Consider the following 25,302-nt stretch of genomic DNA (forward strand, 5'->3'; position numbering starts at 1 on the left):
ATGTTGAGAGTTGCCTTATCCTAAATGCACATCAAGTGGATAGCTGAATTCTTCCCAGATTTAATCTACCTTCAAACCATTTCAAACACTGTCTGACTTCTATCAAGAACATATTACTTATGTTATTCTTACCTGGTGTTTTTCAAGTGCCTTGCTCTTGTTAGCTTTTATTTTGGGCTAGTGGTTCTGCTGATATCAGAATTTTTTTTAAAACAATAGATACATCAATATTTGTTTTCTTGACTCTCAAAATCTGATAAATCCAGTTTTGCATCCTGTCCCACTAACACTATTCATAGAGTTTGCTAGAGCCAATTAAACTCCAAACAAGTCAATTCAAATGTGATTCTCTCTTCTTGGAAATGTAAAACATTACTTGACGGTCCAGATCTGAGTCATTCAGACTGTATTCCTTGGTATTAGTTTTGGGAAATGATCTCTATAATATCTAATATTATATCATAATAACTAATACCTATCTAATACAATGATAATGCGTGCGTGCGAATACGTATTGGATCTTCTGAACTCTAATATGAGGTGTGTTGTCTTTCTCATACCTCTCTGACCAGGACTTAGATCGTGACTAGTAGTTAATTTTTTTTTTTTTTACTTATTATGTTCTAGTAATAAGCTGTGAAATATTAAAGGCAGTAAACCTTTTTCTCACATAAGTTACGGTGTTATTCATTTTTGTGGTATGATCTGTGATATTATCTAGTAAAACTCTGTTTTCAGTAGTATTTTATAACTATAAAAACTGTTGTTCCACTGAAAGAAGTTAGACTGGAAGCAATGTTCAGACAGTTAATGACATTCCATGAAGACTAAAGAGTAATGGTATCAGCTCACTGGCTTATTTACTATTCAAACATCTTGCTGGTATATTATGAAATCACATTAGGAACTCTGACTCCTTTATCAAAGATTCAGGCCATTTTATTCAGAAGTTATCAAATGTTACCATTAATGCCATTGGACATTCTTGCTTGATTGGATATAATTTTCTTTTTTTCTTTTTTTTTTCTTGTGCAGTGTTAGATGGTGGAGTATAATACTTGAAGTGTTAGATCTAATTAAAGGTCTTTTCCCATTTTCCCATCTGCTAATTTCTTTATGGAAAACTTGAGACACCATTCCTAGCTTAAATATATTGAAACCTACTATTTAGTGGAGGTATGACAATATTTTCATACTCTGGGAGCATGACTTCTGTTCCTTGCAGCACTTTATTCTTAATTTATTCCATCCTAATATAAATTTCACACTAGAGGTAGAGAAAAAAAAATGATGAATTTCCATTTCTGGATGTTCTAATCACAAAGAAACAATGGTGTTTCTTTAGATGTTTCCCACAATACCCCATTAAGAACATGGCAACCTCTATCATAAATAAAGAAGACAGACTTAAGGAGGAACTTCAAATGCTTTCCAAATTTTTGGATTTTAATAGATACTCCAAAGTAGTTCACAAGATATTACTTTTGGATAATCCTATTCTCTGAAACTAGAATACCTATCTAGTACAGATTTGCATCTCATGTATTGGTAATTTCCCATCAAGATTGCTGCCATTTTGTATCAGACCCAATTGCTGCATTTTCAAAGAATGAAACATTAGAATTTAGGACAGTATTCCTTTCTACAAGCATCTAAAACTTCCAGAAATTATACCATCCTATGGTATCATGTCTGGAAGTTTTGAAGTGTGAAAGAAAGAACATGTTGGTGAAGTGAAGTACAATAGGGAAGAAAGAAAAGTCTAAGTCTGGGCTAGTTCACTGTACTTCAACTACAAATCATGCTGTTAAGAGGGATATATCCACCATCCATATATCCACCATTTAGAATGAAACTTTTTCCTTTTAAATGATATCTGGAAATCACTAGGCAGATCTTTTGGCATAATCAGACTATAACTTTTTCAGCAATTACATACAAACTCTTGGGCACACTGGGATTCCATTGTGATGGAATCCCAGTGCACCCAATAGGCAAACTTGTGACTTTCAGTAGTCAGTAGATTCTTATAACATGCCCAACTTATTCACATGGCACCTGACATCCAGTTGGCTCAATGTTGATTGCATAATAATGGTACAATTTACTGAATTATTGAATTGTGCTGAATTACTGCTTTGCCAAATAATTACAGACAATTACTGTTATTTCCTTATCTTTGCTGAATATGATGCTATTGCAAAGTAATCATAGTTTTTAGTTCTGAACACAGTTCTCGCTTATGATACACTTTGCAGTTTCTCAGACAAGACTTTTTTTTTTTTTCAGGATATCTGCCTTTAGCAAATTACTCTATGAAATTAGTGTTGACTAATTTCATTTCTCAAGTAATTCCAAGTTAATGGTATGAGAGAATCTATTCTCTTATTGCCAATACTTTTTCCCATCAAATGTATCTTAAATACTCATTTATTAAAGATGTTTTCTTACTGGTCTAAGCTCCCATGTCATTCTTGCCAGTGTCCTTGAATCTTTTATCATATCTTGATATCACACTATTTGTTCAGTCTTATTCACTATTTTAATAGCTCTTTCATATTCTATCTCACACCTTGCTTTAGCTCTTCTTGCCATGTACAATAATTTCTTATTGCTAAAATAAAGAACCAAAAGGCATTAGTTCAGCAATGCAAAATTATAAAATTAAGTGAATATTAGGTGCAGCATGTAGAAATTATGAAAGTTTCATAAAAATAAGTTGACCAAAGAGCTTACGGGAATACACCCGCAAGGCAACTCGTAAATGCCCATTTACGAGTTGCCCTAGCACAGATCATTTAGAAAACATGAACGCTGCCCAGGCATCCACTGGTCAGGTATCAGGCTAGTGAAACGTTAGCAAAAAATGGACTAATTAGAAAGCAATATATGGACGCCTGGGCAGCATTCATGTTTTTGAAATGGTCCACTCTAGGGCAACTCGTAAATGCCCAGTGGGTGTATTCCTGTAAGCTCTCTGGTCAACTTATTATTTTTACGAAACTTTCATAGTTTCTATGTTCAGCTTTGAAATAATGCTGGATCTAATATCCACTTGATTTTTATAATTTCTTATTGCTTTTTTTTTTTTTAATCTATCTATCTCTGTATTGCTCTAGATTAATCGCTAATCTACCAATATACAATACATAGCCAGGTGCATTGTCCTGTAGAGAATAATACCCACTAGATTTTCATTGTTATTTATGTATATAACAGTCATAACCTTTTTCCAATAAAAAGAATAGTCCTTAATTTTGCAGTTGCTTGTATATATTTATAGGATAATTATTTTTGTTACCTTTAGGATCATTGTAGATTTGTTGCGTATGGATGTTTCTCATATAGCAGTACTGTCAGTAATACAGAATATGTCTATACAAGCACAGATGGGAACACATCACAGAAAGAACCAAAGTCAGAATAAAATAATCAGTTTTCACCCAACCAATAAAAAGAAGCCACCCCTTGCTGTTAAGCCAAAGAAGACAGGTATTGCTGAAAGTCATTAAAGAGAAATAATCCTATAAGTAAAGATTTAGCATGATTTGTTTTCTATATAGTTTTAATGTAATATTTTGTTTTGACATACCTAAAAATATCTCTAAACTGAGATAATTATTGATTTTATTTCAATATAAAAATGCTTAAAATTTAAATTTATGCTAGATTTATTTCATAAACATCTTTATTTTATTTTATTTTTAAATGTATTGTCTAATGCCTTATTTCCCTTTTCACACTTTATACCTTTTCTAAAAATTGCCAAATATTTCACCATATATATATTTCACCATATATATATTTCACCATATAGTAGTTTATAATTCAAACTTCTAATTTTTGGGAGATTTTTAAATGTGACATATAAACATATCTTAATATAGCTCTGTATATTATAATTTTAATTTTTGACTAAGACATGATATGATATTGTATTCATCACAATAGTAGGTTTATTCTGCTCTCATTTACTAAGTAGCACAGTTGCCAATGTTCCACTGTCATAACTTGTTAGTGTCAAATTTCTTGTCACCTGTTATGTTGTCAAGAATAAAATGGGTTTTTGAATTGAATTGAATCAGTGATATTGATGAACCGATGGATGAATTGTAAGTGGGATTGGAGGAAATAAACTTGAAACTTACTGGAAATTTTAATTATTTTGAATTAACAAAAAAAAGTATTTTAATGCACTGTGTGCATCAAAGTTTTTGTATATGTCAACCAGTGGTGTAGTAGGGATTGATGTATTTTGTGAACTCTCTCAAAAAAGAGTGGCTTCTTCCAGATTGGTTTACTCCATCATTTTAGCATTTCATTCTTTTGATTGGCCTTCATCTGGAAGTGTCTAATAAAGGAGAAACATTTCACAGTTTATGTTAAAGATACCAAGCTATTTTAAACCTGGTTTATCTTTAACGTATATTATACTCAAGGTAAAAAACTTGCTACATTTCACAGTTTATTTTTAATAAAAACAAAAACAAAAAACTGACAATGGTATTGACAACATATTACTGCAGTGCCAAGCCATTTTGTTCTCTTCCAACAGAAGTTTTTTTCAAGTCAGTGGGATGAAGCTGCAAAAGCAGTAACTGTATTTTGCCAACAGTTACTGCAATATGATGACAACAGTTATGTGCAGATTAGTCATTCTGAACTTCAAGAGATGATGCCCCACAATATTCATATGCAAGAAAATTTTGAATTATTAATAATGAATATTGCAATTAATAGGTCAGCTGTCTATTGCATTTAATTATTATTAATGTTGTCTAGATAGTTTCTTCCAAATATATATTCTGATATATTACATGACGATGTCACTGGCCAAATGTCATGTATTATTATTGGATAGTGGACTTCTCAAAACAGTAATAGAAGGTAAAGTTCCTGGTAAAAGAGGAAGAGTTAGACCATCAATGAGATAGATGGATGATGTGTCTAGAGTGACTGATCTTCAGGGAGTTAAAGCCTCCAGAAAAGCATTACACAGGACCACCTGACATGGACTGTTGTGGTGCATCACTGAGCAACTGAGTGACCATATGGCATCTGATGATGTCCAATGTATAGATGATGGATGGATAGTCCACTTAAAAATAATAAACTAATATAAATTTTATGTGAAGGTTTCTGTGGTTTAGCAGTTCATAAGAAGTAGTTTATTAAGCTAAATGACAATAAAAAAACAAACCCGACAAGTTTCGTAAGTCATTTGACTTTCATCTTCAGGAGTCAAAGGTAACTAAAAGTTTAAACACAAGAAATGAAAAATTACACAGTTGTGGCCGTCTAACTGTTATTAAATTGAATATCCGAATGTAGATTCAGTGCAATGCTAAGTTTGAACAATGCTGGATGCTGTCACGTTCTGTTGTTCACGTTCACATTGTCCGAGGTCTGACTTGGGTATATTTTTTATCAATGCTGACCAAACTTGGTGTAGTATTAGGCCCTGGTTTTGTTACATTGCGTTGGAAGTCTAGGCATGTTTGCAGCTTCTCTAAATTTCCTTATGTAACAGTTTTTTTCTATATAAGACATGTTTGTTTTTTTTGTTTGTTAGGCATGTTTGCAGCTTCTCTAAATTTCCTCATGTAACAGTTTTTTTCTATATAAGACATGTTTGTTTGTTTCCACCGGCCAGAGTACATTATGGCCGGTGGAAGTTGTATGGTATGCTAGGCCTGATTTGTGTTCTCTTCTTTTTTGTACGTCTTTTTGGTGTTCGTTCATGTGAATTTCCCCTGATCTTCCCGTTTGGCCTACATAGCAGATTCACAGGAACAATGAATTTTATGTACACCTGGTTTTTTTAAAGGATGATGTGGAGGTTTTGGGGGATGTAGAAATCTTGAATTTTTTTAGCGGTAGAAAAGCCACTTTGATGTTATGTTTGTTTAGTAATTTGGCCATTTTGTCTGTAACATTCTTGATGTGTGGAAGCGTGATTGCGTTCTTGAAATCTTGCTTTTGTGAGATGCTTGCAGGAGGTGTGTTGAGGATTCTTTTTATTATCTTAGCTTCATAACCATTTTTTTTTGAGGATCTGTTAAATATTGAAATTCTTCATTTCTCTGTTTTTCGGTGTGGAAATATTATAAGCTCTGTCCCTCAAGGTTTTAAGAAATCTTCCTGTGATGGTGGGTTTTCTATAGATGAAAAAGATAATAAATTATCCTTCTCCATTCACTTCTATTAGGATATCAAGAAAGGGAAGTTTTTTATGTTCTTCTTGTTCCAAAGTAAATTTTATGTTGTTGTGTATGTTATTCAGGTAATCTTTGAAAGCGGTTAGTTCCTCTGTTTTTCCTGGCCATATGATGAAAATATCGTCTACATAGCATAGCCAAATTTTTGGTTTTTTATAATTATTTAAAGCATTATTTTCAAAATGTTCCATATATCAAAAAAAAAAAAAAAAAATCGGCTAATGCCTTTTTATTCCCGTATATAGGGAGTAGGCGAGGCCGTTTAACCTTCTAACTGTTCCATATATAGGTTTGCTAAAGCCGGGGGGAGCCCATAGCCAGTCCTTCTTTTTGTTCCCAAAAGTTATTTTGATACATGAAAAAAGCATTTTTTATGCAGTGTTTTTAAAGTTCTATGACGTCCGGAGGAAAGAGGTCCTCAAGGAGATTCACTGTTTCATCTCTAGGAACATTTGTAAACAGGTTGATTACATCCAAACTTGCTAAGATGTCTGAAGGTCCTATGCATATATCCTTTACCTTCTCAATAAAATGTGCACTGTTCTTAATGAAAGATGTTGTTTTTCCTATGTGTGGTAAAATCATGTTGGTGAGATGTTTTGTCAGATTCGAGGTCGGAAAGTCTCTTCCATCCACTATCGATCTTAAAGGAATACCTGTCTTGTGTATTTTTGGAACACCATGTATTCTTGGAACTAATGGGTGTTTTAATTGTAGAGTTCTTTTTAGTTCTTCAGTCCAATTGGGTATCTTTTTTTATTAGATCATTGGTTTTATTGTGAGCTCGCCAGGTGGGATCTCTGTCTCAAGGTGTATAGGTATTAGTATCTTCAAGAAGAGGTTTCATTTTTTTGTTATAATCCTCTGAGTTCAAAACTACCATTGCATTCCCTTAATTATAACGATATTTTTGTCTGATTTTAGTTTTTTGAGGGCTGTGTATTCCGTGTAAGGTAGGTTCCTTTTTGGTAATTTGCTTTGTAATAGCAATGCTGTACTCTGTATACGGATGAGATCTGATGTAGCACCAGGCAAATTTCGTATTCCTTTCTCTATTTGAGCTATGATGTCAATTTTTGGTAAGTAGCGTAGCATTAAAGCGAAGTTGAAACCTTTCAGAAGTAGATTTTTTCGGTTCTTGATAGGACTCTTAAAGAAAGGTTAATTACTACTTTTATATAAATTTATAAATTAATATAAATTTGTCAAAAACACAAGTTATTTAAAAATTGTATAATCTGAAGTTGCCTCTTAGCCTCTTCAAAAGCAAACAAAATGCAAATTATTGCCCTTATTACAGTTTAAATTTTCTTGGGATTATCTAGTGTTGGAATTCACAATTATGCTTGAAAAACTTTCCTCTGTAAATTAAACGAAAGAACAAAATCCTTTTATTTTCACTTCAATTTGTTGAGTGCCTTCAAATTGGCTATGAAATTATTATTTCATACATGAAAATATCGTTCACTATTTGTTTATCTGGTAATTGCTGGCCTGGTTGGCCAAGTGGTTAGCGTATCTACTCTCCAGCCAAAAGGCTGTTGGTTCGAGTCCTGCCGTGGGCATGGATGTTTGTGATTGTCTGTGAAAATACTAGTAGCGGTGGTGAGCAGTAGATGGTGTTGATGTGGTGGAGGTTTGTTGTGGTTGGTGGATTGAGTGGTGGAGACAGAGTTGTAGAGTAGGTGCCCTCCCTCGATGAGTCCTTGGACTTCCTGGAGGTGTCAAGTAATAATAATAATAATTTTCTTTATATAATTAGAGATTAATCAAGTGTAATCCATTAGAGTTGCCTTGCTGGCAAGCATTATTGATCATGAGATATTTGGAATTTTATAATATAGGATTGAAAATAAATCCCCCAAAAGTTTTATTTTGTTGCTTAAACTGTTTATAAAAATGAAATCTTCATTTCTTAACATGTCAACTCTTGCTTTAGCAAACCTGTAGGACCACAGAAGTAATTTGTTCACATGGATTGCTATAGTGAACCTCCTTTAATATATCATTGTATTTGTGGAGCATTGGTTGGGGCTTTTTTGATAGTTTGTTATAATGGTGTTGGCTATAGTGAGTTGACCTCACAAACCATGTTTGCACTTGGAAACTGGAATTTTTTTATTATTTTTTTAATTTGCTTTTTTTTTTTTTTTTAAATAATTAGGATTCCACTGACTTAACATCACTATTTTGAATTTTTTTTTGTTTCTTCTCAAAGGCCAAGTAGAAATCAAGAATACCTTTAATACCTTATATTGAAAGTTATGCAACTCGTTAAAGTGCTGTCATTTGGAGATCAGTATTATTATTTTGAAGAGAGCTTAAAAAAAGGTTGATGACTCAACTGTTTGAAGAGGACTAAATTATCCCTTTCTCACCAAGTAGGTAAACTGATATTTGTGCTGAGATTGAAAAAAAACTGAGGTTTCTGAAAGTGATAACATTATTAAAGGGATACAATAGAATTATTGCCATAATATTATGGCTTCTACTTGACCTAAGGAGGATCAGGTCATGGTTTCTACATGACCTAATCCTCCTAAGTCATGACTTAAGTCAATGTTATAGTAATAATACTATGTTAGCTCTTTAGTATTATTAAAATCAGAACTAATCCCTAATCAAAAATTTCTGATTGGAGCTTAGTTCTGCTTTTGATGTTTTAGAATTAGTGCTATAGTTCTAGAATCCCAAAAATCAACAATGTTTTGGTTTGTGACTGTTTTAAAAACAACTACTGATTTTGCTATATATTCATTTTTCTTCTCCTTGTTTCTTGATAAAGCTATCTTTATGGTTTATCATTTAATACCCAGTAAACATATGAAGTTTTTATTTTGTAAAATGTTTTTGGTTTTTAGTTTTCCAAAAATCTAAATTGTAAGATTAACTTTTGTTTAATAGCACCAAGTTCTGCCATATCATACTATAACTAGTGATTATGCATTCACTGCACCCCCTCCCTTTTTTTTTTCACACTTGCGAGATACTGAACTAATTCTTGTGTAGAGGCTTAAGTGCTGTGAGGACATTATGTTGGAGGTTTAATGGATTTTTTACAACACTCAGAAAGAAACTTGCTACCCTTATCCGTTCTACGAAAGATCAGCTGCCCCCTCTCTCTCTGCCTGGAGTTTACAAAGTACCCTGTTCCTGTAAGCTTGCGTACTTTGGACAGACAGGCAGATCAGCATCCATCCGCCTGGAGGAACACAAGTCGTACATCGTTAAACACAACTATGGCCATTCAGGCTTGGCTGACCATGTTTTGGACACCACCCACAGAGTATCATGGAAGAAAACCACCATGCTCCACCACAGCAAATTCAAGAAAGAGAGACTTTTCTTAGAAGCAGCAGCAGCAGCTCTCAGAAACCAACCAAATCTTAACAAATACGGTTGCATTAAGCTTCCGAAGATTTGGGAAACACTCATCACCAGAGGTCCCACCTTACATTCCAGGCCACCTACTACTGCCTTTAGAGGGCGCTCCACCTAGATAGGACTTTAGTGTCACCCACGTGGTTGGGCTTAGTATTGTAAGTTTTTGTGTGCATGTTACATTAATTGTTTTGTAATCCCCGTAGATGTTCTAGTGACTAGGACGAAATATAGGATTATTAAATTCTAATTTAATTCTTTCTGAGTGTTGTAAAAAATCCATTAAACCTCCAACATAATACTGAACTAATGTATTTCCTTTTATCATGATCATTATTAGACCTTTGTTAATCTCAAGATTCTATCATAGATATATTCTAGCTTTCAAAATTAAACTTACTAGTTTCTTCTCAAGAAATGCTTTTCATAATGTAAAGAAATATTTGCCTGTAAAATTTCACTCTGACAAAGCAGGTCTGCAGATCAAAACTTTGGGTTGTGTTGGTAATCAAACAACTTACTGTGCCAAAGTTTGCTGCAATGATTTCAAAAATATTATCCATTTCTTGGATCACAGAGATATTTCACTTACCCCATGCATAACAGACGTTTTTGACAAATGTTCTACCATCTCTTTTTCATTGAGAAACTATCACAGATGTAAAGAATGTCTCTAGACTACACAGGCTTTTGATGACATGCATTCCAATGCAAAACAGAGATGATATGTCAAAGAGAAAACAGTACTCAGACTGATGCATCGGAATCATCTTTCAGCCATTGAATATACTCATCACCTATTATTTTTACTTCTTGCTAACTCCAGAATATTTTCTTTTGCAAGTATACATTAGAAGAATATTGAAGGATTTTATTCTGACATAAAAGTCTGCATTATTTTATCAAGAATTTTTATGTGCTGAGAAAAGCAGTTATCATATTAATACTTGAATTACTAAATGACAGTTTAACTTTTTTGGATGCATAAATTATGTAGGCATATGTATTGAGAAACAAACTGGTGTTATCACTAAAATGTGTAAATGTTGCTTCTTGGTCAGTTTGTTTTTTTTTTTTTGCAAACAGCCCACTGAGAAAATATTTCTCTTAACATGATTTTATTTAGCATATTTTATGTAAGGTAAGAGTTGTTATTGAGCACTTTAGCAGTTCATTAATACCAGCTATAAGTTTTTAGGGCCTGGCTTCAAGTTTACATGTTGGTTACAACATGTAAACTTGAAGTTGGAATGAAACATGTAAGGTTTTCATTCCAGCATGTAAAGTTGGAATGAAAACTATGTCATTCCAACATGCAATGACATAGAGTAAAACATGCATGGCTAATAAATGAAATTTAGTAGACAGACTGGTTTTGTCAATACTTCATGCATGTCCTCAGGATACACAAATGTTATATATATCACAGTTATCAACTGTTTACAAAACATGATAAATTGCATAATGAAGACATAATATTAAATGAAAGCATGCTTGAGGCACAGTATGGTCTAGCCATACTGAGCTATCAACTTTTAACTTTCGTGGCATACAAGAGTTGAATAGATCCTGTTAATTTATACTAAATCATAATGGTTAGGAGTGTTCCATCATAGCTTCCAAATACTCCTTGAGAAGACTTTCAGATTTAAATTTTGAATCTCTGTCTTCCAGATATCACATTAGGGTTTATCAGGAAAGTATATCCAACAGGGTCAGACTATTTTGAACAAACTGATAGAACAATAACTTTAAATGACAGTAAATTACACGTCATAGTCTTAAAACCTGAACTTCAGTTTTGCTGAGTGTGTCATCCTGTAGGACAGGATTCTTAAGATACTATGATGAATATTTCTAACTTAAACTACAATGATGCTGTATTAACAGGTTATGGCTTTGAACCATCTTAAATCATTTTAAGGTGAATTGACATCTTTTAACTAGGACTTTTAGTGCTAATAACTCAAGTTTCCATTTATATAAAAACTAGACAATTGCTATTTGTAAACAGTAAGACCATTCACATTATCTTGAGCTATGTTAGCAACATCATTTTTAATGAAATGGATTAAAAAGACCGACATGTGAAATTTTCTACATCTTGAATGTGGGGGTAATGAAGTTATTGATACAAATTTAAAACAGATTTGGCATTTGTGGAGAAAATTAAACAAGATAAATAAAATTGTTGTTAAATGATATAAATACATAACTCGATTTACTACTTATGTGAAAAAAAGGTTGTTCTAGCCCTGTGAATGAATTGTGCCATCGTAAGTAGAAGAGATTAAAAGAAAGAACTCTGTGAGACAATTTGTAATATTTCCACAGACCTATTATAGTACTCTGTGTACTGAATTAAGTATTGGTGAGTATTTCTTTTGACTTTCCCAGATTTGTATGAAGTCAAGTTGATAACATTTTTATTCCACTGAAAATGAAACTTTATCCTTGAGTATTCAGAGACTACTGTTATGTTTGAAACTTGAGTGCTCCAATTATGTTATTACCCATCTGTATCCAACCTATATATTAAAGTCAACTGTGGAATAAGATATATTTATATATAATTTTATTTTAGTTGGTTAGAATGTTTCAGATTTGTATCCATGATGGTGCCTTGACTTCAAAGATCAATATTCGTATATTCAAAGAATGAAGCTCTAGTATATAAAAATTTAAAATATTTCCATACACATATAAATATATACAATAGATACAATTCTCTATATTAAGTAATTCTCTGTATCTCTCTAAGGAGATCTAATATTTCACATTCCCTGCAGAATTGCAATAAATTCTAATACTTCGTAAATGTAACTCTAAAATTCTTATTACATATTAAAACATATTCAAATCTATATGGCTATTCTAACATTATATAATACGAGCTCAGTGATATCATCTCATACTGTGACTCTCATATTTAAATTCAAATCTTAGGGATGACATCAAATGCTATACAAAACAAACTGAACATGGCATTCAGCTAAAAGTTCTGTAGTTTCACTTGGCCATATGGGAACTTATTTTGTGATACTTAGTTCATTTTTTTTTTACTCATTCATTCACTCTGCCTTATCTCTTAGAATACTACAATCAAAGATAAAAGACCTCACTTAACTAATATACTTGCATATATCTTCTTTCAGTAAGCAAGTTTCCTTGAACACATCTTTCTTTCAATTGGCTGAAGTAAGCATCACTGAAACAATGAGAATACCTTAAGTAAGCCGTTCCAAATATATTTCCAATAAAAGGAACTTGACTACAGATTCCACATTGCTCCTTGGAACAAATATCCTTGGTTTTTTATATATGAAGGCTTGATACATTATATTGTCCTTCAATTATTAACTTCACATTTCCTCCTTGGAGAGTAGTTCATCATCATCATCAAATTCCTGCCATGTACCCTCAAGGGGTGTACAGGATATGACAGTACTACATGAAAAATTTAGGTTGTAGGAGACTTACATACCTATAATACATAGACCAAAGTTCCATCCACTCTTATGGCAATATTCATATTTGAAGAGTTTTAGTATCCTAAGCATCTCCATTTCACCTGTCACCACAGTATCTCCATCTGGTTGATAAACCCTCAGAAAGCAGTTACTCAATAATTCAGTTGTTTTAACTTTCACCTCCCAACTACCAGTATGTATTAAAGTTATCATTCCATAATCATTTCTCTTTTAACTTTCCATGGGATTTCCTTTGGCCTTCTCAGTTAATTTCCTTTCAGAATCAGATTTGCCCTCCTTATCATGTTACTTACCTTTCTTGCATATGCTTTTATTGCTATGAGCTTGCTGATCACCTTTCTCTTTATATTCCCTCCACAACTTTTTTTTTTTTTGCAGTTCTTACTTAATTATCCACCCATTAATTTAATTCCACCTGATTTATTCTCCTGATCCTTGAGTATGGAGTCTGATACTGCTGCTTTAAGTATCCTCTGATAATTTCCTATATAGTGTTGACATCTTTCTCCTTGAGATTTCTTATGCTATGGCTGTTCCAAACTGCCTCCTAAATTTACCGTAGTCAAAGATCTGCCATAGTTTGCAGTGGCTCTGTAGTTCCACATATACTCCTTAACTCTACAGTTCCTCATATACCTCTTGTAGTTTTGTTATGAACAAATCAGCTAGTGCTATTGTGTATTTTTTGAATAAGTTATTCAAATAAAGTACACACACTCATTAGATCCAGCATTCTCAAAACCCACCTCCTCTTCACTTCCAGCATTAGTTGTATCTGCATAAATTCCATTTCCTTCTCCCTCTTACCATGAGTTTTCTTCATTCAAGCTACATTTCTCATGGTTGAAGTTTCCCTATAATTACTCTCCCTGTGCTCATTGGGCTGACTTGTTGATGCAGCTATTTACATTTCACATTGTAACCAGTTATGCAGGGTAATCATGGAAATGATTACTCTGCATAACTTTAATCTCAGTTCTAGCAAGGTTCCAAGGAAGTGGAAAGAAACCAAATTTATTGCTAATAGTTGCACAAAGGAATCTTGCAAAACTGAAAGTTTGAATTTGTACCAATTGTTTCCAATTTGTTATCATCGTTCCTAACACCACTAGATGTCACTATCATATTATTTAAAAACTATCAGAGATATCAAATTCACCATGATGTGTACACTTTGTTTTCATTGTAGCTTTGTTCAGTGTGGAAGTGAAATGTCTTTCCCCAGCTGCAACGAGTTTTCATTTTGGAAAGTTATTTCACTAATTGTTCTTACACATTGCCAAGAAATTTTGCAAGAAATATCCAGGTACAGTAGTCTCTCAGAAGTCGATGATAATGAGATTAGCAGCATTTTTGGAAAACTAGATCTATTGCAGATAGGAATCACTCTGGAAGACCTTCCTTTTTGACTGACAATAAAATGGATGAGGTAAAGAGCACTGCAGAAATCCCTAACAAAAAGCATCAGGAAACTTGCTATGCAATCATCAATGTCATACGGTAGTGCTCGGAAAGCCGTGAGATAGTTACACCTTCATCCATATTGTGCACTCAGTCCATTAACTGAAGGACCAAGATAAAGACAAACAAATAATCTTCTGTGGATGGTTACACTCATTTGCTGAAGAATGTGGTATAGAGATGCTTGATACAGTTTTCTTCAGTGATGGGGCTTGGTTTCACCTCAGTGGATATGTGAATAGTCAAAACAATAGGATTTGGTCATGTGAAAAATCCACATGCTTTTCATGAAAAAGTTCTGCATTCTCAAAAACTTGGAGTTTAGCGTGCAATATCATGCTGTCATATAGTGGGACCCATTTTCTTTGAAACGATGGTGAATAGTTCCATCTACCATGACATCATCACACAGTTCATGGTACTCCTTGATGTCAGTGAGTGCCGTTTGTTGGTTCCAGCAAAACGGCACCATGTGCCACTCGTCGAATAGTACCATACATTTTTTGCAAGAATTTTTGGTGACCATCTCATCTCAAAAGAATTGTGGCCTCCAAAATCACCAGATTTATCACCATCAAATTTTTTCCTTTGGGGGTATCTCAAAGATGTTGTTTATCGGAATAATCCTCACATACTGGATAAACTAAAAATGAAGATTTCAACGGCAGTTGAAAACATTAGTGTGCAGGTGCTTCACAAGGCAGCATCAAACCTGGTAAAAAGAGCGTGAGTTTGCATTCCCAAAGGAGGTGGCCACTTTCAACATATGTTATAATGAGGTTCCTATTCTTCTTTTGTTATAAAGGTTCGATCATAACCTGTCTTTTTAGCTGTTTCATTTTTCATATATTTGTAATTAACCTTGAAACAGATGTGTTATTTCTGGATTACATGACTTTACGATCACCCTGTATATTTTATTCTGTTGATTGCTATGTTATACCAGATAGCCTCAAATACTTTGCCCCACCACCACCACTATGCCCTACTGCTACTACTTGTATTGTCTGCATTTGTTCCTATCATCAGCAGTATCCCTCTCCCCATCCTTCACTATCATTCCCTGAAAATACAGCAATATTCTACCTCTATATTATTCTGTCAACCAAATCTCACTAATGCCAACAATTTGTAGTAGTTGATCCATCTAATACCAGAAATTCCTTGTCCTTATTCTCTGATGTCTTTGGCTGTGTATATATAAATTGCAGTGTATTCTTTTCATCCCAAACTGCTACCCTTGCATGTGGAGATGATTGTCCTGTTCAGATTTGAGACCTGAGTAACTATATTCAGAAAATAGACTTCTGTGAATAACTAGTAGGTACCAAATATATTAACTGTAGATGTTAATAGAATGGTTTACTATTTTTAAAATGAAAACAACGAACATCTGCAGAATTTCAAATATGCAACATGTATACTTTGCTGCATATTTTCCTCATACAACATAACCAGAAAGTTTTAGTGACTATAGAGTATTGACAATTATGTGACATTAACAGAGTTTAATCAGTAGATTCATAACATACATTTTTTTTCTTTTTAATGTGATACCACCCATGAAAAGTTTTAAACTTATAATACACTGAGTACTATGTGTGAGTAGGTGGGCTAAATGTTAGATAACCTGAAAACTTCATGCAAGAATCAAACATGGAACTTTTCAAACTGACCATTTCCCTCAATAAGCAGGGTGGTTGTCTCAAGCCAGGTAATAAAATTCATGTATACCTTGAGGCATTCACAAAATATCCATGCTATGGGATTTGATGCCACCTAGGTTGGCATGACACTAATTGCTGCCTCACATAAAATTTTAGAAAACATACACTTTTCTTCTCATGTTATTATTTCATTTTTGTTCTCTCCATTATCGTTAATGATGTAATGAAAATTAATGATGTAAGTGAAGCTATTAGAGCACAAAAGCATAGGGTGAAAGAAATGATAGTAGTGACCAGAACGAATGATTTGAAAGATGAAAAATTTGCTATGAGAGAGGACTTGAAAGAATTACTAGAGGTAGCAAGATAGTGAATCTGTTGCCACGGTATGACAGAGTAGAGTTGAGAAGGAGGGCCATAATTGCGAATGACTTTATGCGCAGGTTATGCAGGAGTGGTGTGGAGTGAGTTTGATGGGCAAAAGGACTTATACAAGAAGGAATGGTTTGCATCTGAATGGATTTGGTGTGCAGAGACTGGAAAAAGTGTTACTGAATGAAGTGAAAGTGGATGTGCAGAATCAGGGAAACTAGAGCTTTTAGGGGAGGGGGAGCTGTTGAGTGGATATGTAAACATCAGTGAGGCAGTTGAGTGTAAGAATGTGTATAATATGCCTGAGTTAGTACGAAGGACAACAAACCAGAATGGGATAGTTAGTATAAGGTGTCAAGATAGGGGTGGGACTAGGGGACTTTTGCACTTTACGTATACTAATGCTAGGAGTATTAGGAACAAGGAGGAGGAATTTTTGGCCTTGGTTGGCTCTTCCTGGTCAGAGGTTATTGGCATTAGTGAGACATGGCTAACAGAAGATGATATAGTTAGTGGGATAGAATGTGAAGGGTATAGTATGTTCGGGAAAGACAGAGAAAAGAATGGGGGGAGGAGTGTTATTGATGATAGCTGATAAGCTGCAGTCAAAGAGAAAGTTCAACTGCAGGATAGTGAAAATAGCACATTTGAGGCTATTTGGTGTGAGATTGAGGCCAGCAGAACAAAATATACAGTTGGGTGCTACCATAGACCAGTCAATGGAATAGATGATGGAGATAGTATGCATAGGCAAATAGACTCAATGAGTGGAGGACAGGTAATTATTATTATGGAGGATTTCAACTATGGTAACATTGATTGGAAGGAGGAGAGGACACATGGGAGGAAGGAATTGGATTTTATGCAGTTACTAAGGGATAACCACCTGAGACAGCATGTAACAGAATATACTAGGGTTTGAGAGTGCTCTACCTAGTAATTGCATCTGAGAATTTGTCTGTAATGAATATGACCACGTTGCTACCAATTGGTGAGAGTGATCATAAGGTCTTGACCTGGGAGGTGGCTAAATGTGTGGAATTTTCAGTTAAGATAGGGTATATGTGGAATTACCGGGCTGGTAAATATGACAAGCTTAGGAGATTGCCATGGCATGTAAAACTGCAAGGGCTGGATGTTGATAGTGCATGAGAAGTGGTAAAGGAGCGTTTGAAGGAGTTAATGGATGACTGCATAGCTAGAGTCCAGAGAGTAAATCAAGTGGGAGTTAAATGGATGAATAATACCATTAAGCTTGAACTGCAAAAAAAGAAACAGTTGTGAAGGGAATTTAAGGAGAAAGGTGACCTGCAGGCACATGAACAGTACAAAGCACAGACCAGAAGGGTAACTAGTGTGGTAAGAAAAGCAAAAGCAGATTATGAAAGGAAATTAGCAACGGAAACTAAAAAGAATCCCAAACAGTTCTTTCGATATGCTGCAAGTAAAAGAGAAAATGTATGCGGCAGAATGATTTTAAGGAATGCCGATGTTAGGGAGCTAACTGAATCAGTTGAAATAGTAGAATTACTAAGCAAACACTTTGCAAGAGTATATCATCCAGGTGGTGATATTGCAGGAATGAGAGAACCAGTGGCTGATACAGGAATTGAGGTGAATAGCATATTACAGAACCTTAATGTGAATACATCTGTAGGATTGGATGGTATACAAGCTCGAGTCTTACGTGAAGCAGCAAAGGAATTGTTAGTGTCCTTGATCATATTGTTTAATTTAAGTCTGAGTTCTTGGTTAGTCCTGAGGGTGGGTGGAAAGAATGGAAAATAGTTCCATTGCATAAAGGAGGCTTCAAGACTGCTGTTGCAAATTACCGACCGATCAGCATATTAGGAGTCATCAAAGTTTTGGGGAAGGTGGGGCAGCATGGTTTTGTGAAGGGTAGATCATGCCTCAGTAACTTGCTCACATTTTATAATACAGTGATGGCTGAACTGGATAATGGGTTACAGTGATACTGCTGGACTTTACTAAGGCCTTTGACAAGATACCACATGTAATTCTAATCAGTAAACTGCAGCACATGGGAATGGATATAGGTTTGGTGAAATGGATAGGAGGGTGGTTGATGGAGAGATATCAGAGAGTAGTTTATTCAGGAGTAGAGTCCAAAAGAAGGCCTGTGACTAGTGGTGTGCCACAGGGTTCTGTTCTTGGACCACTGCTATTTAATTTGTTCATTAACGATATAGGAAAGGATCTGAGAGGAACCGTTTATTTATTTGCTGATGATGCAAAGTTGGGTAGAGCAATAGTGAATGCAGATGATGTCAAAATTTTTCAGATGATTTGGTTAGATTGGAAGATTGGGCTAAGAAGAATGGATGTCAGTTTAATGTTTCAAAGTGTAAGGTTATGCATTTTGGGAGATTGATGAAACCAGAGATTTGGAAGTGTTGGTAGATAGGGAGTTGAAGTTTAAGTTATTGTTGCTGTTTGTCGAGCCTCGATAAGACCCCATCTTGAGTATTGTGCCCAGATTTGGGCACCAGGGTTTCTTCTGGTGCCCAAATCTTTCATAGCTGGTCTATGGAATGAACTTTACGAGCACAGGTTGAAAATCTGTGGGTTACAGAAATTGGTTGATAGGTAGAAAAGGGGTGATATGATTGAGACATTCAAATTACTCAAGGGTTTTTACAAGATTAATTCAGAGGAAATTTTTCAGAACAGGTCTGGTGGTGGGAAAACTAACGGCCATCCATGGAAACTGAGCAAGAGTGTAGTTAGCAAGGGTGTTAAAACCAGGTTTTTTTACTTAGAGAGTGGTGAATGAGTGGAATAAGCCGCAAGAGTTTGTTGTAGGTGCCATGACTGTAAATGAGTTCAAAGCAAAGTATGATAGATATTTTTTAAAAGCTGAATAGTTGTTCTTGATATGATGTTTAGGGCCTCCCTTGATGAGTCTAAGGACTCCTTGGAGTTGTCCATAATAATAATAATTAGTTATTATTTCTAATTTACTGAACCTACCTCAGTGGCGTAGCTAGAGCAGTTTCCCCCTGAGTTTGCCACCCCTCTCAATACACACCAAAAATACTACAAAAAGTCAAAACGACGTATAGGGAAATAAATTAAAACACTATGTTTAGTTTTGAAGTAAAACTTTAATTTCAACATTCTAAAATGTTATTTTTCTCGCTTTTCTGTTAGCAAAATCATCGATGACATTGGAGAAGTCTATTTCGTAGTAACATAGATATTTCTTAATCAGTTTTATTTAGAAAAACTCCTCTCACAACTAGCAACACTTACAGCAATTGTGAGGAAATTCGCAGTAGTGTTACAATATTTGGAACTGAGTTTTCGAGACTGTATTTTAGAATTAACTGCAAAAGTTCAAAAAGGTTCAAAGTGCCACCCAGGGTGGACCGCCCCCTAGCTATGCCACTGACCTACCTTAATTCTAGAGCGATTGGAAATCATCTAGCTCATTGTAATTTGAAATAATGCTGTCAAGTCAGAAGCAATGAATGATGAAAATGCTGTTCCCATTTCAGAAGCGCATTTAAGTGGTGAAGTAGCAGGCAATCCATGCCAAATGTTGTATGTTCTATTAGCCATCATAGTACTCTCACTTTCAGAAACCTTGGTTTCTTAGCATAACAAAAAGGTTGTCTGCTTGTTGAAAAATTATTTTGCCTTTTAAAATAATGGAATCTCAGTATTAATCCTTTATAGGCACTCTCGTCAAAATAAAGATTTTTTTTTTAATGATAGTGCACTTAATTAACTATACATTGTAATACATTGTAACCTGAGCTATTGTAAGTATTTTAGTTTCTACTTTGCATCCATGAAAAAATAATAAAAAAAACTGAATAGCTTGAAACAGCTTTGGGTCAGTTAAATCCTGTCTAATGTTTTTTTTACTCCAGAAACTGGATTTATCATCCCATAGAGCAGGCAAATCAGCCAGAAGAACACCCAATAAACAGATGGGATTCAGTGCATCCCATCTGTTTACTGTGTTTATCTGTTTACATCCCATAGCCTTAGCTTCAGTCATAATTCCAGACAAGCAAATAAAAGACAAAAGTGTAGCCTCCCTCTTTTTTTTAATCATTTAAGTAGAATACTAAAACAACTTATGTTGAAAGTCATCCTTGCTCTTTAAGTAATCACTTCAATATGTATTTATATAAATATAATTTGCCTACTTTGTGAGAAGTAGATAAGTTTTTAATTTCTCATTTATCTGGTGCTGAAACATGTTTTTCCTGACAGTAACTGAGTATTGGATAACTGAAATTAAGTAAATCTTAGAAAAGCAAAAAAAAACCTTCTAGAAGCGTTACTCTTGTTATACTAAAAAATTGTCATGTTTTCCTACTATGGGCTACATTGCATCATCTGTTGAAAGAACATGAAGTAATATTCAGTAAATTTACTGAATATTACTTCATGTAAATTTACTCAGTAATAAACGGAATACGTGCCATAAATTTCCAGAACACAAGTTTCTGTAGTCATAAAATCCAGTTAAAAGTATTGGGGAACTTTTGTTAGTTGTTGCACAGTACACTAGAGGTCTAGGATGGGCCTCCCACAATAGTCCTGTGACTTCATGGAGGTCTTCACTCATCATCATCATAATAATAATAATTAAACAAAATCGACTAGTTTGCAGACATGTATGATATGGTGGCCTCATCAAGGCTTTTTATGGAAAAAAAATGAAGACAGCACTTGATGTTAAAAAAAAAGTTTATAAATTGCTATAAAAACACAATTCAATGCAAATTAAATATGACTTCAGTGATGTATGGTGTGACTTATACTAATACTTATAAGAATGTATTACTTCTAAAACATTTTACAGAATGAATACCAGTATGACCTGTTTTCTAGAATATTAAGCACTTTTACACAAATTGGTAGTATAATATTTTAAGTTTTAGAATTTTTTAAAAAAATATTTGACAATCCTACTCAACCTGTAGCACATTAGTACCATGGATTGACTTAAGATTTTAATAATCTGTGAACCCTTGCTCTAGAGTTTTATTGAGTAGTCTTAGGCTGGCAACAGAATTTTATTAGTACCACTTGGATACTAATAAAATAATACTTCATGTGTGTTTAAATGTACTTTTAAAATTAATGTTGTGTGTTAAAAAGTTATAATGTTAAAACTTTGTGTTGAAAAATAAGACTGTCCATTACACTAAATATTTGTTCTTAGATTATGAAATGATTAATCTTTGTTATTATGTTATTCAAAATACATCATGTTTTAATTTTATGCAGCTTTTTATATTACTCTATGAAATTGAGATAAATATTTATTACATTTATAACAATTAATAGTTATTGGTGTAAATTATTGTAAAGAAACATGATGAAAAATTTCTAAGACACTGCAGCATGCAATTTGAAAACTAGTGGTTTAAGTAAACAATGACAATTGTTATGGTTTAATAAAATATAATCATTAGGACTTTCAGTAATGTTAGCTTCTTTATTTATGCACACATACACAGGGCCGTCGCCAGATTAGATCGCGCCTTGAGGCAAACAATTAAATATCGCCCCTGATGGATTATAAGACAAAAATATAAGAAAATCTCCAATTGCTATTTTGTTTTTATTATAAGAGAAACATTAATTTAAAACGATTACATAATAATATTAATTAAATTTTTGCTCTATGGGGATATCACACAATAAAACTTTATAAGCTCTTCTAAATTTAAATTATAAGCTATGTCTGCCTCTATCTATATAGTTGCTAGAACAACCAATCTTTCTTGGGTCATTGTTGTTCGCAAATAATTTTTAATCAGTTTAAGCTTGGAAAAACTTCTTTCCGCGCTTGTTACGGCGCTTACCACAATATGGCTGAACGAGCACCCTTGTTAAGTCGCTGCCTCTATGCTACACCCTGTCAACGGTACCACACACACACACACACACACACACCAAAGGATGGGATGAATGTTTTGTTGAGGATTGATAACATAATATAAACACCAAACCCAGTGTATATCTCTGACATCATTTGCAGTTTATATTGTGCATTTCTTTGAATTTGTCATATTCCACATTCTAAAAATTAATAAATTTATTATATTAATTCTTTCATAAGTTGAGTATCCATCACAAGTAATTTGGAAGTTTAATACAAATTGAAGTGTCACTTAACTGGAAGAGAATAGGAAATTTCCACTAAGGCTTCTGATTCAGTATCTGCTCCACTTTTTGAGGATGGGACTGATAATTTGGAACGTAACTGTCTAAATTATACACTATATGGATTGAAATTTTGTATACCTTATGATGGAACAATATAATTATATATCATGTGAATTGGAAAGCCACCTAGTTTTATAAATCTCCTTCCTTTTTTTTAAATTAGAGAATTATAGCAAACAGGGATGTCAACTTCTGGTAATCCCCCCCCCCCCCCCCGTTCCCCAACAGAATTGAAGATAAATCACCATCATTGTAAGAATCCATGAAAAAATTCTGAAGTGGAGCTTGCAGTGAAATCATAGAAATACCTTATTACCATAATTGGTATTACTGAACCTAGCTGACTAAACCAGGTGAGATCTAAATAATAAGTAAGATGATTTATTCAGGTACTAAGAAACATGGAAAGGAGAGCAGCTATAATATTTAACACTAAACAGGAATATAAATTTCATTGGTGGAAATCAGTTTCAAGTAGAATGATCTAGGCACATTTCAAAATGGGAAGTTCGAAAGTGTGACTTATATGTGCCCCGTGGACTACACAGAATCTTCTACTAAGAAAAAACTAGAGGAATTTTTAGATCATTAGAGAGGGAAGCTGACATAAATAATAAAAGTTTTTTCTTGTTGGAGAGCTAAATAAGAGTAGGAAATTAATCCCAGGTGCACGCATGCATGCCTGCACACACACACACACATACACACCTGTATTTTATGTGAATCTCATCCACAGAAGGTTCTAAACTTGTAGTAGAGTAGTACCATGGATAGTGGGTAGGTTAAGGATTATTTAGGAGCACTCCTCTAGAAAACATGGAACTTTTCAAGCCACTTTAGACCAACAAGTAAGGTGGTAATTTCAAACAAGGTGATAAATCTTCTTCCCCTAAAGATATTTATATAACATCCATATCATACTAGATTCAAATACATAGCCTGTTTGGAAAGCAGAAGTATTATCCAGTTCGCCAACTATGTGGATAGTTGAGAAATAAAAAGCCACTTCTCATCCTCCTCTTGCAATTTCCTAGGATGACCTCTTGTTCTCCTTCCTTCTCCTTGTTCTACTATATGAAAAATCTTCAGGGTCAATCTTGTAAATACATCCCAACAGTTAAAACATCTATCATTGCATCCCTTTTGTCTTCTGTTCTTCTGTCCATTAAACTGTGGTTTGCATGCCCTCAGTCTATCCTCATAACTAACGTTATAAAGTCTTGATATAATTTTTGTTATCTGCCTCTGTACTGTATGTGTGACTAAATGTGGGGTTGCGAAAAATTTGGCAACAGTAAAAGGTTTCTGAATACGCAACATCCAGAAACCTTAATTACAAAAACTAAAAAAGCCCTATGCAATAGGTGAAGATCCCGTGTTACCTGTTGCTAGTAAAATGTCAGAAATTGTTCATGGGAAAAAGTATGGGAATGAAATTTGTAAAATTCCTTTATTGAATGATACTGTTTCCAAAAGAATTTCTCCCACTTCCTCTGGTATGTAGCTTCTTAAACTGTGGGTCACAATCCCATATGGGGTCATATAACTGAATGTGGGGGGGGTGCGAAAAATTTGGCAACAGCAAAAGGTTTCTGAAGCGCCATGTTCAGAAACCTTAATTGCAAAAATGAAAAAGCCCTACATGATAGGAGAAGATCTCATGTTACCTGCTGCTATTAAAATATCCAAAATAGTTAATGGGGAAAAAAGGTATGGGATGAAATTTGTAAAATTCCTTTATTGAATGATGCTGTTTCCAGAAGAATTTCTGAAATTAGTAATGAGCAATTCTAGCAGTTTATTACTAGGCCTAAGGGGACAGCCCAAAGTTTGCAATTCAGTTGGATGAAACAACTGATATTTCTAACATGGCACAGTTGTTACTTTATGCCAGATATGTTTATTAAGGAAGCATACATGAGGAATTATTGTTTTGTCACCCTTTGGAAGGGCACACAAGAGGGGAAGATAGGTATCTTAAAGTCGATGAATTTTTCACAAATGAAGGTTTACAGTGGAAAAATTGCATTGGAATCTGTACAGACTGTGCTGGAGCAATGATGGGCAAGAATGTTGGATTTGTAGTAAAAGTTAAAGCTGGTGGCAATGAACATATCACTTTTACTCATTGCATGATCCATTGGGAGGCACTCGTAGCCAAAAAAATATCGCCAGAGTTAGATCTTGTGCTTTGTGATACTATCACAATCATTAACTTCATTAAAAGCCGTGCCCTTAACAGTCGTTGTTTTCAAACCTTTGCAAAGACATGGACTCAGATTACAAAAACTTATTACTACATGCAGAAGTAAGGTGGCTCTCAAGAGGGCGCAGTTTAAACAGATTAATGAATTATTAATGATTCATAATGACTTATGGCTTTCAAAACTGTATTATTTGTTGAATATTTTTGAAAACTCAATGATTTAAACATGTCGCTTCAAGGTAAAAACTGTAACATATTTATGTTAAAAGATAAAGTTGAAAGTTTTACTAAAA

At 34.2% G+C, this 25,302-nt stretch overlaps 1 protein-coding gene across 2 annotated transcripts in view; it reads left to right on the forward strand.

Annotated features, from left to right (window-relative positions):
- The window catches only part of LOC150107163 (uncharacterized), a 276,832-nt gene that overhangs the window by 78,165 nt on the left and 173,365 nt on the right, over positions 1 to 25,302 (forward strand). For both annotated transcript variants that reach the window (XM_090391041.1, XM_090391040.1), the window contains exons 3-4: positions 3,308 to 3,492; positions 8,437 to 8,599. In XM_090391041.1, the coding sequence (XP_090247167.1) occupies positions 3,308 to 3,492; positions 8,437 to 8,477 (226 nt within the window). In that variant the 3' untranslated portion in view covers positions 8,478 to 8,599. The remainder of the gene's footprint in view (positions 1 to 3,307; positions 3,493 to 8,436; positions 8,600 to 25,302) is intronic.

The sequence above is a fragment of the Typopeltis vanoorti genome, chromosome 4 (assembly GCF_054136105.1).
Source record: "Typopeltis vanoorti isolate ZY-2024b chromosome 4, IOZ_Tvanoo_1.0, whole genome shotgun sequence".
In the NCBI taxonomy this organism is placed as follows: Eukaryota; Metazoa; Arthropoda; class Arachnida; order Uropygi; family Thelyphonidae; genus Typopeltis; species Typopeltis vanoorti.